Genomic DNA, 17,783 nt, shown 5'->3' on the forward strand with positions numbered 1-17,783 from the left:
CTGAAGAATTACTTGGCTACTGAACTTCACACTGTTACCTAATAATATCATTGCAGCACAATCACGTCAACAGGAATTAGAATAGCAAGATGAAAATATTTATATGCTTTCTAGATGAAGATACCTATATGCTTTCTAAATTAAAATGCAGAATTTCTTCCAAAATAGCCTTCTTCAAAAGCTCTATCTATAGACTTGCATCACTACTTTGAGCCTCATAAAAGCGAGGAAAAATATTTAAGACCTTTTAAGAAATCCTCCAAGTAAATGACTACCTGTATAAACAAATGGTTTATTCTCTGGAAATGGACAGTAATTACTTCAGAATAAGAATTAAAATGCATTTAGAATGTGTTTTTGTTTCTTTTATTACAATATTTAACGAGCGTCTTTCAGCTAGACAAATCTCAACTTTTAAGCTCAAGAATGGAAGCGTTGTTCATCATGCTTGGTGCCATACACTTCAGTGTAACCTCGACTTTAATATGCTCCCAGGTCATTGCACATGTTCACTAAGCTTCTTGCACACGCGCAGTGCAAGCCTTCCCCTCATTATTCCAGTACTCTGCTCTACCTCCCTGCCACCTCCGTGCTACTTTTTATTGAGTTTTGCTCTCTGCACTGTTCTCCTCAAGTCATATAAGAACCACGACAAAAAGCACGCACAACTATTCTACTCAAAGCAGTTTTCACTTCTGCTCAATATACCTTATTTCGGCACAGCTACCTAAGGTTCAGCTACCTTATTTACTGCTTCGAACAAAGGTTTATGCTTTGCTTGCGCATAACAAAATACTTTTTCCTGATTTCCAGGAAGTCAGGAATCAGGATTCCTTTCTGTAATTTGCCTTTCCAGAGGGCACACTGAATCACTACAGCAGATGAGGTAAACTGTAAGAAATGGAAGTTAACTGTAAAAGGGGGACACAGAATAAGAAGCAGATGCCACAAAGCAGTTGAGGGAACAACTTCAGTTTATCCAAGTTAGCTACTACTACTGATTGCATAAAACAAAAAATGACAAAGTTTCCCAGAGGAATCTGTCATTTGGTTACAAGTTCCTCAAGTTCATTTGAGCAGACTTACCTTGCTTCACACTAAGTGAAGTCATGGTGTTTACAAAAGAGGACATGATGATTGATTCATCCTCTGGGCACACTGAAAGATTCTAAAATACATGTTGTTACTATTTATCTCTCAAACTTGATTTACGAAAGAATGCCAATACCCAAACCCAACTTATCAACTATACTCTGAAATGTGTTTTACATACTTTACAAAATATAGCTTGATCAGTGGAATATTTTAAGTAGTGCTATTTAACAATAATTCTACCTTTTTAATTCATTGGCTGATGACAAATACCGAGAAAAGCTTGTTTCCAAACCAACAGAGGCTCAAAGCAGAAAAATCTCTGACAGCAAATATGCCCCCACACTTTCAGGCTTTAGTAATTTATATGAGACAAACATTTTTCTGACCTCTGCATACATCTGATTTGCCTGCATGGAAAATTTAGCCATGGTAGGCTACAATACAGACCATTAAACATATCAGCATCACCTTAGATTAAGGCCYTGCTTTCCAAAGGACCCTGTATCAACAGATTTCAACATTTAAGACCTCATGAACTAAGCTTGCTTTGAATGACATACATCATCTGAAAGATGGGCTATCAGGTTTTCAAACCCTACAGAATACAACAGTTCATAAAGTAGTTTCAGCAATTGTTATGATCATATTTCTATTTAACAGTACAAAATAGAACTTTCATATAATTCCAGATGACTGATATTTTTAATGTAAGAAAGATTCAAAAAAAAAATATATCTATATATCTCCAAATTATCACTTAATCATCTCTGTCTAGTCTTGTGTTTGATATTTGCTATGAATGAATTAGAACTAGATTTAAGTCACTGTTAATATCTTTCTCTCATTTCAGTTTGATCCTAAGGATTATTCTTTCTGAACACAGAACATCTGTGCCACTTGTACAGCATTCAGAAGTCATTCACTAAAGCTGGGAATTCATCTCTCAAGAATCAATGACAAAACTCAAAATATTTCATTCTGTCACTAACATATCTGTTAACATATAAGTATACAGAGCTATAAGTAAGCAAAAAATCCCCAAATACAATTATATTGATATGAAAAGTAAACCCAAAGATTCAGTTATATTAATAGTTTAAACAACAATGAAATAAAACTATTTAAACAGTTTAAATACCAATTTAAATAAACAGTAGGAGATATAAGTTCTAGCTTTTGGTAATTGATGTATTGCTTAAAGTGTGAAATTAATTCCTGCAAACAACAAAAAACCTACAATACAATATAAACTTGTCAACAGCATGAGTAGCTAACAGATTCACAAAATTTGGGCTCCATCTTGTGGTCACTAGAGAATAAGATCAAAACAGTTCAGAAACTTTTTCATTTCTTTGTCAACCTAGGTATGAAAAATATTTTCTACAGTACTTCCTTGATGGCTGTACTTGTTTATTTGGATTTATTCAAATCAAATCAGGCCTGAGATTTTATTTCACAAATTCAAACCACACCTACTGCCTTTACTTTACCATCTTCTACTCAGCTATAGGTGTTATTCCCTAGAGTTTAAAAAAAAAAAAAAACACACCCACTCTGGATGGCAAACCTACAGGAACAAGAGAGGATGGTCTTCCATTAAAGAACAAGCATCATCCTCTTCTCCAGCACCTTTGTATTCCTACAGATCCACACTCCATAATGTTTTCAATGACTTGTGGTGATAGATCTGTTGAATTTGGTAATGTTCCCCTTTACTTCAACTTCTCCTTTTCTTGCAAGAGTTCATCATTTCCACATCTCATATTTCCTAACACAGGAGGCAACATGTCTCCCCTCACCCTCTACAACACAGGGCTTTCCCGAAATCTTGTTTGTCACATTTGCCACTAACTTCAGCGAGACTTGTATTTTACATCCAAGCTCCTCTTCAAACTCCTTGTCAATTCTCTCCATGCCAGTAAGCAACTCTGGCTGCAAGCATGCTATCTTTATCCTCTGTAAATAAACTGCCCTCAGTTCAGTTTAGGCTGGAACAGACTTCAGCAGGCCACCTGCTTCCACTCTCGGCTCAAATCGGGGCTAATTTTGATGCTAGATCTTTGATGCATACTATGTAGCTCAAAAGATCCTCAAGTTAAATTCACTTCCAGCAAGGAGAACAGTGATAAAGAAAGCCACAGGGAGACAGCCTCCGACGACACCTCCAACTGCCTGACTGGGTATTTAGGCTTAAACAAGCCAACTCACCTCAACTGTCAACTTCTTTCTGGGGGTGAACAGGAATGCAGAACCCGCAATGATTCTGTTAGCTCTCACCATTGTTTCTCATGCTTAAGTGTTGATGACATAATGCAGTACTTATCTCAGACACTTAAACTAATTCTTAAACACATGTTAAGGTTGATGCTGAATGGTGGAAAACATCCATTTATACAGAATATTTAGAAGTGCCACAGGATCCCAGTTCATCTCTTCATTTCATTCAGCAAGGTTTGCAAAATGACACTGGCCTCATTTTCCCCATTATGTCAGCAAAGTAACATCACAAGAGAGCAGTTAGGGCATTACATTAGAGAGCACTGGTGCTTTCCAAAGATTTCAAAGAAGAAACAACCTACATAAAAGAAYCATGTTAGTCAAGAACGGCTTGGTGCTACTGCAGGCAGTTACTTTTACTCCACATCCCCCCTAGCAAGGTCAAAAGCAGTAAAGAAGAACTATAACACACTTAAGAGTAAAGCAAACGGAATCATAGGAATTCCTGAAAACGTTAAAGGAACTTCAGGCCCCAAGAGAAACCTATCAAGAAGTTCTTGCCAATCGCTACAGCCTGGTGTGTTAAAATACATTATAATTTGTCCCTTGAGGAGAAATGTGATGCAATTGTCTGTAAATTCTGTCTGTGATTCTGTGCGATTCTGTGTAAATATAACATTGCTTAGTAACATCTAAGTATTCATAGAACAACCAAAAGTACAGCTCTAAATCCCAGTATTAAACAGTTAGGTTGCCTTATTTCATGACGTTCATCAAAATTCACAAACCAGGATGCATTTCATAAAGACATTCTGAACAAAAAGGCCTTTCTAAAACTTGCATTTGAGAACCCAAAACCACMGTCATGCCATACCTGAACAAGTTCATTTAAGACCACCGCATCAAAGCCAGAGAGATACTGCACATAGTACCTCTGCATCACTGGTCCATATTTTCGCACATGTGCTCTGAGCTCTTCCATGTAGAATATTAACTCAGCTATGTGCCTAGACAAAAAGAAAACAAAAAGGCTATGAATATGAAATATGAAAAATACTATGTTTATGGTGATATTCATGCTGTATTATCTAAATAAGATAAGCTTCATTTGATTTAAAAGACAATCTTGCTAAAAAACAAAACAAAAAAATCTACAAATCAGCTTGTTTGCCAGTTTCTCCCCCCAGCACTGTTGATTTGTTCCATGTAAATCAATAACACTGAAGATGCATGATAAAGCTTTTTTTTTTTTTCTTCCTTTTCCAAAGGAAAATGCGTTCATTTACTTTAAGAAATGTCTCAGTTTTGATGTAAAGCATAACCTTTCTGCAGAATTTGAATTTTCACTGATGGGCTTTAGTTTCTAATGCAATACTTCTAGTTTTCTGTTTAGATAGGAAGATTAGGTTTTCCAGGGAAAGGTTATCTGACCTGTCCTAATTCTTTCATCTAGCCATCTTTTCCTGTTTAGATTCCCTTGCATTCAGATGTAGTCCCTCTGTGAAGTTCTCAAATATTTATGATATCACACTAAAAATTAACGTACTTATCTATGAAGTCATCTGCACTCTTCTTCGGCATATTATCTGCATGACGAAGAAGCCAAATAATTTCGTCACGAGCAAAGGATAGTGCCATAAATACAAACAGTGCCTGAAAAAGAAAATAGTTGTTCAAGATCTTCTTTTTATATACATACACACACACACACACACGGCAGTTGGACACCTGCTGCACACCAAGAGGCAACCAGTTTCTAAAATAAAGAATCTTAAAATCTAAATAGATTTTCCTCTCAGAATAGGGTTTGTTTTCCCTCCCAAAATGTCATACTATCACTGAGGAACAAATTGTAAGATTACATAAATGCAAAAAATAACTAATTACCTTGGGTCCCAACAGGCCTGGCTGATCAGACAGGACAGTTGCCAGTTCTTTAAGCGCAGATCGTAAAAACTTGCGTCTCTCTCTATGCATTGAACCACTACATCAAAAGAACAAACTGAAACATCATACACTGTGCTAACCACGAAGCATTTCATTTTTAAAAATAATTTAAGCCCAAATATATGCAGTTCATATCATACCAACCCCAAGAGCTCAGTATTTTTGAGGAGATTCAATTAAAACTAGCACCTCCATCACCAATGCTGCATACTCCTTAAGTAAGGTTAAATTTAAAAATCAAGTCTTATGCTTTAGTCTATGACTTGCATTTGACTCCACTAAAACATTTATATTTAATTTGCATTCATATTAAATAATTAGATAAAAACTAATTAAAAAAACCCAAACCTTATCTCCCAATCCAAAATAACCCCCCCAAAACACYCCTAAAACAAAAAACATTGGGGAATATGCAAATTAAATGCTTCCTTCTTGAAAATTCGAAAAATAACCTAAAACTTGGGAATTTAAATCAAAGGCATACCATTAATTAAATCCATATTTAAAGGTACAATAAGACAAAACAAGAAGCTAGTATCCAAATAAAGAATGCTGTGGAACTTTCCATTTAATGGCTGATAGCTTTATAAAAGAAATGCAGCTTCCCTCAGTTTTATCTATCAATCTTCACCTACTTGCTATCTTGCATTCAACATTTGCCAAAGACATAATAGCAAGCTTTTTCAAGTATTTAATTTCTTATGAAAGGATTCAAAAACACCTGAATTTTTAAATAACCTTTCTAGTTCTCAAAGCATCTCTCAACAACAAAACTGTTGATAATAATGAGATTAAAAAGGATATTTATACTGTTAATTAAAGAAGTTGGACTCCTGTTAAACAGAAAAGTTAAAGGCAATTACATATATACCTTCTTACTACTGCTGCAGGAAAAAAACAGGGGAAAAACACCCAGCCATAATCCCTTCTTTTTCAAATAGTTTATTTAAATAAATATCTCTAAGTATTTAAATATTTATATAAATATTTAATGAAATAGCTCTAAAAACTCTACCAAGGTCTGTAAATGGTGTTCAAAACTCTGTTTTTCATTAGGAAGATCTTAACGCACAAGGATTTTAATTTGGGGATTTATTTACTGCTTTGTAAAAGCAAAAGCAGAGCATAAATCTCCACAGAAAAGCAGAAAGAAAAATAGCTAAATACTGCTTAATCTGTATATGGTCCCATTTGAAAACGCACAACTAATTAATAACTTAACAAATCCATTTTGTACATTCTTTGTATCTGAGAAAAACAACACTAAAATCTGCCTGGAAAGTTTTATGAGATACTTACGCATGTGATACAGCAGCTTCTTTGCACTCTCTGATGTCATTAATACGTTTGTTGTAGCTGCAAGTAAAAACAGTCGACTATGTCAGCAAGCACCAGTAACAAAATGTAACAAGAGCTGGAACTTTAGATGAACTGCAATTTCAAAACAAGCAGGACACAGCAAGAAGTGCACAGACATGAAATCTTTCCCTTATGAGAACTAAATGCTAAAACTGGATCCCCAAACCAAAAATACTCTCTACTGAAGTGCTCCTGACCTTCTTGGGCAGAGATCTGAACTTTGTCTGCCTGAGTTTTCATACGATCTTTGCAGAAACAGAGTTTCAAGCAAACTCTGCATCAACGACATCATTTCTCTTCTCTAGATTAAGAATTGTGAGCGTAGACCATTAAAACTAACTTTTGCCATTTTAGAGACTGATTTGCCAGACTTTTCCAGAACCGAGATTAAAAAAGTATGATGTATAAAAATGTATAAAATTGGGCTCCTGGAATTTATGCATTAAAGAAATAGTCAGGAGACTAAACAAAAACGCTTGTGTACTGAATGTCCATAAGTAGAGCTTATACGAAAAATAAGCAACATTTGCAAAACAGTTCTTAAAGACTAAGATTTTAACAGATGTTCTAGAAGGAGAAAAAGACAACAACAAAAAAAACCACCTTACCCTCGTATATTTACAAACAGGTCTTCTGCAGCTTTGTGAATATGGAATACTTCATCTCGAAACAGAGCCAAGCAGGAGCTGCTTTGAAGTGCAAGTTTCCAAAGGTTCAAAGCTGTAGCATCACTATTCAGGATTCCATGGCACAAAATAAACCCAACTTCAAAAGTTCACATCAGTTTGTGTCACAACACAGATGTACAAAGACAAGAGAACAGCGAGATTATGCATTTTCTCTTAAATACTTCAATTACTTCATTGATAAACCTTTTAACAGATAATATGCAGTTTTATACACATAGGAATACCTTGCAATATGGATTCTATTAGAGGAATGACCAGTGTTTCTGTAGTACAAATAACTTAATACTTACACTGCTCAGCTATTTTCACCAGAATTACTAAAACCCCTAAATCTAGTCAAAGTCTGAAACAAATTGATGACAAACTCAATTCCAGCATATGCTGAATTCTAACTTCACTGCATGTAAAAGCACAATGCATACAAATGAGATTTAAGCAAGTTCTCTAGAATCTGAAAAAAACAGCTTTTGTACAGTACATATAAAAGCAAACTGTCTTTTTTTAAAAAAAATTAAAAGAAAAAAAGAAAAAAGTAGTGCAACCATGAGCTATTTCAGGAAATTTTACTAACAAATGATCCATTTTTCCATTGCGTCCAGAGAGAGGTATTCACATGGCATCTGTTTAAAAAAAAAAAAAAAGTAATTTGTAGCAAACTAATTATATAAAGACAATACATTTTGTGAGAAGTTGTTCTTATAAAAAGGGACAAAAACTTTTAAATGTTGATGAATCATGGAGGACTGCTACTGTCTGCTAATAAGGCATTGTTTCATCCATTTAGAAACTAAGAGTTTGAACTTTAAATGAGCTTCCCTATCCTCCAACACCTTGAACAAAAGAGTAAATAATTTTTGACAATTTTTAGTCTCAAATACTGTATTTAAGAATGTTTAAGAATAAAATGCCTTTAATCTATAGTGTTGCAAAATTAATACTTTCAGAAAAAAACTTAATTTTCAGAGATTAATCACAATCTTACACCTGTTAACGCTTTCATTTTTTCAGAAAGACGCCCATCTATATCACAACTAARGCAACAAATGCAAACGGTAACAAATTTTAAAGAAAGTATCAGTTCTGATTTTCAGTCTGTTAGACTAGGAACACCTGCAATACTACACAGGACTCCTTCCTTCGACCTTGTAAAGGTTGTTTCCCTTCACCTTTTGATTATCAAAAACTGGAAATGAGGTCATGGGCAATGGAAGCTTTTCCCCGACACAAATGTCCCCAGCTCTCCCAACTAAGCTATTTATTTCTCTGACTAAAAGCCAGATAAAGGTAATCAAATAGTAAACAAAACATTGTTTTCTACACTTTTTACAGAAAACCTTGCTTAACKTTACTGTATAATCCAAATTAAAAGGCCATACTGTGTCAGACTGTGCAGGATTAAGCATAGTACTAGGTGCACTGATGAGGCTCAGTAGTTGTGCATTTCTCCACTGGTCAGCTGAGAGATTTCTTCGAGGATAGACCATCTGGAGCGAAATCAGAGCATCTGAAAGGGACTAAAGAGAAGAACAGATTAGTTTGACATGTCCTCAAGGCTCGCTCTTTGATAAACGTCAAAGATCTTTACTCCATTTTGTGAACTGCATATTGACTGGGCAGCAGATGTACAGAGACAACTGGTTAGAAGCTACTGTAATTTGTTAGTATAAGAGTTTTAACAACTGGCAAAATGATCAGGTATTTAATTTGATGCAAATAGCTATCTACTAGTACTGAAGTTCAAACACTGCTATACTCCAAGCATAAGAGAAGCTAAACTTTGTTTTATTAGCAATGCTATTCTGTTAGTTATATTACTAACAACAATTAAAACGTTTTACTGAAATAGTTCTGAAGTTAAATATGACATTAGAAACCATAGCATCTAGTTTCTGTCTCATACAAAAGACTATTACAGGCTTGGGGAAGGATAAAAGGGAAAGGAAGTGTGTGTTTTGTTTTTTTAAGTCGGGGAATTATAAAATTCTGATTTCAGAATTAGAGGACAAAAAATGAGTAGGGAAAAACAAATCTGTCACATATAACTGAAAGTTGTTCATTAAAGCAGCCACATTATTCTGCTTTTTCTTCTCTACCACTTAGTTTAGTACGTCCTTCTCTCTTTGCTACCAAATTATAATTATTTAGAGCAGAAACTGTCTATGGGAGCATCTTCATAACAGTTTAAGCTTATTCAAAGAAGCATGGTCCTACACCTTCTCCCTGTCTTCTGCATCAGTACTGGTGCTCACATGACTCCTCAGGGAGCCAGCTCAGTAAGCACTAAACCAGGAGAAGAGTCAACCCAGGAAAAAAAAGTTTTATGTTAAAGCTTTTCTAAGGAGCTTTCTGCTAAAGTTAAAGTGCTACACAACTGTCATGTTACTGCAAAGTAGTGAGATGATGGAAGGATAGCGTTCACAGAAATTGGGGATGATAAACCTGGAGGAGCCTAAAAGTTCAGAACTTACAATGAACCTGAAAATATAGAGAGGTTCAAAATCAAAGAGATGAAATTCGGTAAGAATAAGTATAGTTCTGTCTAAACTTTCCAAAACTATGCACAGAAAATATGGAATATATAATTAGTTTTCACAGAGGGAAAAATAAATTTATGATATCACAGTGGATTATAAACTGACATTAACAGAACAATACTGCTCTAAGGGCATCTTTCGTTCTGAATTTTTCTTTAAGGAAACCACTAAAAAGATCCTAGTGGTATCTATTTCTTTGTATGAGGTGCTGGGAGGACCATGTTAAACTGCAATATAGTTTTTGTCCTACATTTTAAGAAAAATGTAGACAAACTGAAGAGAATCCCAAGTTGTGTAAGAATACAAGCTTAAAAACATTTGTGCAAAAAGGCTAAAGCGAGTGGGTTCACTTAACCTAGCAAAGTCAGATGAGCAAGGTGCATTATATCAGCTTTTGAGTATAGAAAATATTAAAAAGGCAGTGGTGATCAACTGTTCTCCAAGATCATCAGTTTAAGGACTATCCAAAGCACAAAAACCCATAGGTTAGAAAACAGAAAAAACAAACAAAAAACCCCACACTCAACTAGAATGTTAAAACTGCAAAAACTGGTTTCCTAGAAACATTAGGAATCTTCTTCATTTCAAGCTACAAGTCCAAACCAGATGATCCACAACTGAATTTTAATCACTTTTTTAATCCTTAGTGAGTAACATGGATCCTTACCAATGTGTGCCAGCACTCCTGTATTTCTATGGTTTCTGTTGTTTAAGAAAATATCAATCCCCACTCCCAACAATCCATTATAAATGGAATTCAAATCCCCTGTAAAATGTACACCTAATGGTCTTTGACAAAACAAACCCTTGTATATTTACTGTTTTATTTCCGCTTCTCTCTGTTAAGGTTACTGCATTCCAGTGAAAAGAAGTTACATACTTTACTGTGAGGTACAAATTCCTCCATCATTTTCTTTAAAGGATTTTCATAATCCACAATCATCTGGCCAAGTCGCGGATATTCTCTGTCACTAAAAGCAACAACAAATAATTAACTCAGATGCAGTTATTCTTTAAAGACAAACAAAGAAAAAACTTCCAATGCAACAAATTTTTTACCTTGCTCCATGTGTCATTTCATGAGCATAATTATACAATCCAATGATGGCTTTCCTTTCTTCAATTCGAGATAGCAATATCATTAGGGTTGTGTAAGTTATAATCAAATCTAGGTAGTTCTTTGTTAAATCGAAGTTTACGGTCTAGAGATAAAAAACAATTACTTTTCATTGTAAAACTTTCAGAATAGAACATACAACTTCTTTTACTCTCTCCACCAAATCTCAACGTTTTTAAAACACAATGGACTGTCTTCATTATAGTTTTTGTTCTGGTTGCCTACAGACTTCACAGTCTTTTTCACCCAAATCCCCTTAACTATTTGTAGTCTTGAAAGCAAGCTTGTCAATAAGTCTTTTCAAGATCAAGTGTCACTGATTAGCTCACTGATAGAAAAGCTTTTCTTGGACATTTTCAGACAACAACTACCTCTCTATGAACTGTGAACAAAAAGGTGTTTGGGGATTTTTTTTAATTTTTTTTTTTAAACTTAACACTTTCAGCAGCTTTTGTATTGCTTTAGCCCATAGCAGAAAAAGTGATGTCCTCACATACCTCCCAGGTGATACACCTGTGGTATTTCTATTCTGTGAGCCTCAAGTGGCTTAAGCATACAGATGACAACAAACATCTTAGTACTCGCTTCAACAGGAGAGAGTAAACTTGCAGATGCAATAAACCAAAAGATACACAGTACAATATGTATAATATCTATATACTTTGTAGTAGTATATTATATTGATATTATATATATAGTGTATATAATCATAGTATATGTATAGCTATATATAGTATATACAACTACAGCACATAAAGCTATACTGTTACCACTGTCCATATGTAGTCTGTTTAAAATGTCCTACCTTCTTACTTCAAACCACTTTAAAAGTTAGAGATCTGAAGATTATATTTGTTGCATTTATAACTAAAGATATCATGTTTACTGAGCTAACATAATGAGGTATTTCTAATTCTCTGTGCAGAATTGTGATTATAAACATTTTTAAAGTAGTTTTTGGAAGCTTCACTTCTTAAACCAGAAACTTACAATATCAAAGAAGACTTGGCAAACATCAATAGTGTTCAGCAGCTCGCAAACATGGTCCTTGAAAAACAAAGGAACAATTTTTGTTTAAAAAGATCCAAGTATGTCAGTTTATTATGTTTAGTGATGGAGATTAAGTTTTTGCTTTAAAACACAACTACAATTTTGGCTATTTCGTTATGAAGTACTACTTTAAAAATAAAAAGAGAGAAACAGGGTGTAACAGGACCACTCCGAAATATTTGTTATAACTCACCTTAAATTCCATAACATCAACAAATGTGAAGTAGTATAATGCCAGGTTCTTCAGAATCTCTGATTTTTCTTTCTGCAGCTGAGCAAGCTGTTGCTAAAAGAGAAACATGTACACTGTTCTTAGAAGATCTTGAGCAAACAACTGAAAAATACACCAATGAAATACCTGTGATGCGCAGATTAGCCACCAGGCTTGTTACACAAAGAATTCCTACCATGGCTTTCTAAGACTGAGGTTCTGCGTGTCTCTTAAATACACACAAAGTCCTCAAAACAGACCGTTTTAATAGCTGCTGACTATATTTTGAAGATAAAAGTCAAATTAGTACACATTAGTACCAAAGTCATATTGTTTAGCTCAGCTAGAGACAAAAATGGGAAGTTATGAAAACACTGTTATCGTATGTATAATTAGCAAAAGCAGAACAGTACATGAGCACAAATCAGTATGACAAAAAATAATGACATTACTTGAGGTGGGAGAAAAGAAGGTGGCAGGTTACAGATTTCACTACAGAAAAACACTGTGCTTTTAAATTCTGAACTTACCAAAAAGAATATCCAGGCAAAGCCACGTTAAGCATGCAAAATAAAATGTAGATACAAACATAAAATACAGTAACGGTTCTTTGACCAGTTCCATATAACACAATAATACATTCAAACAAAAGCAACAAAATAAACAAAGAAACAAAAAAGAAGCAAAACACTAGCATTAGACACTGGTGGATAAAATGGAAGAGGCAAATGTGAATACAAAGGCATAAAATCGTTCACATGATTTTTTTTTTTTTAAACAGGCATTGAAATCTCTTAATTAACATATTTTTCAAAGTTTTCTTGAAGAATCAGACAGCTCATTTAAACAATTACAATTAAAAATACAAGAAAAGCAGTGTTAGTTATTGAATAGCCATTACATTTATTCATGTATTACAGTCTCACAATAGGAAAAGGATCTAATTATTTAACTTGCAATATCTAGTTGCTAGTAAGTTTCTTAGCTGATAGATGAATTGAAAAGGATTAAAGCAGTCGTAACACTCAATATGAAAAACTGCCCTCCAAAAATCTTTRAAATTTTCATTTAAAGATTGGTCAAGTTAAATAGGATTTTCTTTCTCTGTAAAAGCAATCAAATATATATATATATAAAAGACTAAATAAATTGTTTCAAAACTGGTTAGCTTAGTTTCATATAGGTTAGAACTGAATAATCTTCTTTGCCTCCCCCTCTTTAAAGCTGTACTCTGTGTTCTCAGTTTTACATAAAGCACTAAAGTTCCTCTAAATGCACAAAAACAAACCAACTGGAGAGGTACTGCATGCCATATGTATTTCAGATGTATTTTACTTCCTTTTCTGAATTTTTAGAAGTGATTCAGATTTTAGATGTCTTCAGCCATAAGATTTCCATTATAGTCAAGACAGACAAGCATATATATAGTAATGAGCCAATTTGAATGGCAACATTATAAACATTATAAAAACATTATAAAACGCTCATACCTACTCTTATGCCACTGCAAAGGATTTAATTTTGAAGGTCTGAATGCTTGCCTTATGTTTTATTTTGGTTTCTTTCACACAATCATCAACTCAAACTTTAAATGGAAAACAGGTGCAAGTAAACGCATTCATTTTGTAATTTCTCCTGAAAATCTCATGCACTAGGAGACTGAAAATTGATTTTGTACTGCATCAGTTTGTTAAATGGAAATATTCTAATAGAAGCCCAATGAGTTCTACTTTGATCCTCAGTATGAATTTATTAAGTTTCCCAATGTATACTTTGAACCATAAACCTGTCCAGAGACTAAAACATCCAGAATCACCATACGCTGCGTCTGGAGTTCATGCAGCTCTACGTAGTTCTAGCAGTCCTGCAGTAAAGTTGTGTTTTTACTCAGAACTTCCCCAGAAGAAAGAGCTCTTTGTACTTTCAAGGCTGCTTCTTCAGTCAACAGCTGTTACAAAATGGAAGTTCAGCATCTAGGACAGCTGGTTTCATTCTTCATCCTGACTCTATACATTTAAGTATTGTATGTGATTCATTTTTGCAAACTAAGCAAAAAAGGGTTTATTTCTGTGCAACTAACACAAGCGTGAACTGGATGAATTTGAGGGGTCACTTCATGACTTTTCAGTCATGGACTATGTAATATTGTTCAGAAATAAGATATTGTATGCTACACTGAACTCCTAGTTGCATTTTCACTTCTACAGCAGCGAAGAGGTCATACAGATTTGAAAATAGGATAGAAATAAGAAAGAAGCAACCTTACAGAATTGAGGTTGGTGGGGAGGGGGGATATCTCTTCAGAGAAACTTGTACATAACACAGCATGATAAAAATTAAACTCTTCAGATCATAATTGACTAGTACAGAGAGACCAGGAAAACAAGTGATGTTACAACTACACCTATGCTTAAATGCTTTCTTCCTACTGCAATCCTGACTCAGACTAAGCAAGATGCAATGTTAAGGGAGACCATCAAGGGTTTAGGGTTTTGTATCTAAATACCTATGTTTGGTATTAATAACAATTGGTAACAAAATCTTTGCTTCTGTAAGACTTGATCCTTCCAAGGCCACAAAGTAGAGAGATGCAGCAAGAGAGGAGATGGCACTAGAAATCATGCTTGTAAAAGCAATACTTATTTTCAGAAATTCCATGAAGCTGCACATTTAATAAAAGAATACAGGGAGGTATTCATCACTGAGCCAAGAATTAACAAACCGCTGCTGTGTACCGCTAACTAGTTGCCTATATTCCCAGAAATATTTATACTGAAATGATGCTAAAAAAATCCTTACACAGTTAAGTTCATCATACTTTGCACTCTGAAGGTCAAGAGTATCAGCAAATTTCTATTTAAAATTTTAAAACTGAAGTAAAACAATGTATCAACTGTAGCCATTGCTACATCAGTACCCTGTGAAAAGTTTCATTCATAAAACACTGACTGAAGAGTGATATTTAAAAGTACAGCTTACAGCATGTAGAGTCTTGGATGTTTATTTGCATTTTTAGTACTCAGGAATGCGGGTGTAGCTCTTTCCACACCCACTGCAACAAAACTTTCCATTACTAATTTCATAACAGCTGTTTAGAAATATCTAGTGCTATCTTGGTTTGTATGAGGTTTGAGGTGATCTTCCTTAGCCTGTAACGCTCACTTAGCAGCAAACATTTTTGCTTCCACTATTGAGCAAAATTTTTTAAATAGGATAAGCTGAAGAAATAAGGAACTTTCAAAACATTACTATCAATAAAATCTTATTTTAACTATAGATAATCATGCCTTGTTTAGTTCGACATAAAAGTATTTTATTTATTCTTAAAGTATTTGAAGTACAAACTATACTTGCAAGGACAAGAGTGTTTTTGTTGAACAAGGCAAGGCTGGCTTACGAAATACTGTGGCTTCTATAAAGTTTAACAATAAAGAGTCTGATGGCAAGATTAGGAAAAATCTGAAGTCATTTGTTAGCCAAAATATCGACCATGCCTCCAATGACATTAGAACATCATTTAAGATCAGATTTTTAAATACCAAAGCGTGAAACCGGCGTTTTGTCCAGCACACTACCTACAAAAGTGGGAACTGAACTCTGCCAAGTTGCCTTATGTGTTTTTCCTTCTTCATATTAAAACTAAAAAACAAAAAAAATCTTTATACAACTAACTATGTACATAGAAGTAGTACATCAAATGTAAACAAATCAGAAATTGCAAGACAGCCTCATTTAAACTTATTTGAACATAATGGCTTGTAGAATAATGACACAGACATTGGCATATTAATGTGAATAAATATGAATCTAATATGAAGAGGAGATATGCGAGAAGAAATATGAGACACCTAGAAATGGTAGTTCAGAGGGTTTTCTGCAAGAAAAAAAGAGGATAACTGTAATACTGTAACTATTTTATCATATTTATTTGACTGGTAGCAACAGTGTGTAAATAAATACCTTATTTCATGATCTAGGAATGGATAGTAGGTAGGGGAATTTTCTCATTCTTACATCGCTGTGGTATTTTTCTGCAAGTCTGACCATTAAATACCGTATTTGCTTTCTACAAACCTACACAGTAAATATTACATTGTCCTCAGAGAACATCATCAACTTCTTAGTAACTGAAATCTATGACCCAAAAAACAGTATTACAAATTCTGACTGTTAAAATTCTGGAAATAGGGGGAATTAATCACCATCTGTATTCTTATTGTCACTTATTATATTCAATATGCCTGTCACCTGTAGAATTCTTAAAGATTTTTAAAATTCAACTCATTTGAACAAGTCAAAGAATTCAGGGACTGAGACCATATGCAATAAGTTGCTGCTGAGCATGGCCGGAAGGGATTTGGTTGGCCTCATTTTGATTTAGAAGTGAATCAGGAAAAAAAAAAATCCAAAAAAGAAGGCGGCTACAAAATTCTGCATCTACAAGATATATAGCAAAATGTTGGAGAGAGGAGAAGGATCTAATCAAATGAAGAAAATGAGTTTTAGGCTTTCTGTAAATGAACTGTAAAATGACGGATGTGTCTTTGGTTTTGTTATTTCCAACTAAAATCAGCCTCTAAAGTGGCAGGTGTAATAGAATATTTTGCATGTTTATCGACTAATACATTCCTACAATAAGATCTGCTTTTTGTTTAAGTTTCTAGCACTAAGTTAATTCCTTTAAAACCCCCCATGACCCTCAACAAAAGTCACTGACTGCAGGATTGCCCAGAATAATAGCAGCAGACAACCTGCTTTTGGAGCAGCACCTGCCGCAAAAATTAAAATCAGCACTGATTATAAAGTGCAGATTTAAACAGTACTACTGTACAAGAAAGCAGGTACTAAATGCACGCATTAACGCCTCCTAACAAGCGCTGGGGGCGGGAGTCCAGCCGTTCTACACCCCCGGCTCCGCCAGGCCCAGCTCAGGCGCTACGCAACCAGATCACCAGGGGGTTAGGCTGTGAAAGAGACAGTCAGCAGCCCCCACACACCTCCTGAGATCTGAAAGGAAAATGCCAAAACACTGATGAAGAAAATGCTTAAAAATATATATTTAAAGCAAATTTAATTCATATCTGCTGTTAAAAATGGACTCAGTAAATCATTAACCACTATGAGGGTGCAGAACAACATTACAAGAATAAGGATGGAATACTGCACTGGTAGTTTCCATTTTGCTTGCTTGTTCAGTACTTCTAAGCATTTAAGCTGTTACTTATTCATTAGTAGAACAACAGTGCATCTTTGCTGGTGAATAATCGCTGACATTTTCTGCAGTAATAGGTAAATAAATAAATAAATATAGGTAGATAGATCGATCGATCTATGGTAACACACAGCAGCTACAGTTTCAACCAGGTAAGGCATCAGTATTACAGCCCATACGTCCCCTACACGTCTACGATGCCACCCCATACTTCGGCACTACAGACCCTAACTCACGGAGGCTGAAAACACTCTCGCTGCTTGTAATCCATCCTGGGCTGGTCTCACTTCCAGTCCCCGCTGACACAATACAGCGGGCAAAGGTTACAGTCAAATCAGGAAAACAGTCCCCC

At 34.8% G+C, this 17,783-nt stretch overlaps 1 protein-coding gene across 1 annotated transcript in view; it reads right to left on the minus strand.

Moving 5' to 3' along the window:
• The window catches only part of NCKAP1 (NCK associated protein 1), a 58,015-nt gene that overhangs the window by 29,677 nt on the left and 10,555 nt on the right, over window positions 1-17,783 (minus strand). Inside the window, exons 3-14 of the mRNA XM_026090981.1 lie at window positions 12,202-12,294; window positions 11,949-12,005; window positions 10,901-11,043; window positions 10,722-10,812; window positions 8,684-8,821; window positions 7,879-7,927; window positions 7,227-7,383; window positions 6,559-6,615; window positions 5,200-5,296; window positions 4,859-4,965; window positions 4,187-4,319; window positions 1,087-1,168 (exon numbers count right to left, since the gene is read on the minus strand). Of these exons, the coding sequence (XP_025946766.1) occupies window positions 1,087-1,168; window positions 4,187-4,319; window positions 4,859-4,965; window positions 5,200-5,296; window positions 6,559-6,615; window positions 7,227-7,383; window positions 7,879-7,927; window positions 8,684-8,821; window positions 10,722-10,812; window positions 10,901-11,043; window positions 11,949-12,005; window positions 12,202-12,294 (1,204 nt within the window). The remainder of the gene's footprint in view (window positions 1-1,086; window positions 1,169-4,186; window positions 4,320-4,858; window positions 4,966-5,199; window positions 5,297-6,558; window positions 6,616-7,226; window positions 7,384-7,878; window positions 7,928-8,683; window positions 8,822-10,721; window positions 10,813-10,900; window positions 11,044-11,948; window positions 12,006-12,201; window positions 12,295-17,783) is intronic.

This window comes from Apteryx rowi, unplaced genomic scaffold, assembly GCF_003343035.1.
Source record: "Apteryx rowi isolate R43461 unplaced genomic scaffold, aptRow1 scaffold_89, whole genome shotgun sequence".
NCBI lineage: Eukaryota > Metazoa > Chordata > Aves > Apterygiformes > Apterygidae > Apteryx > Apteryx rowi.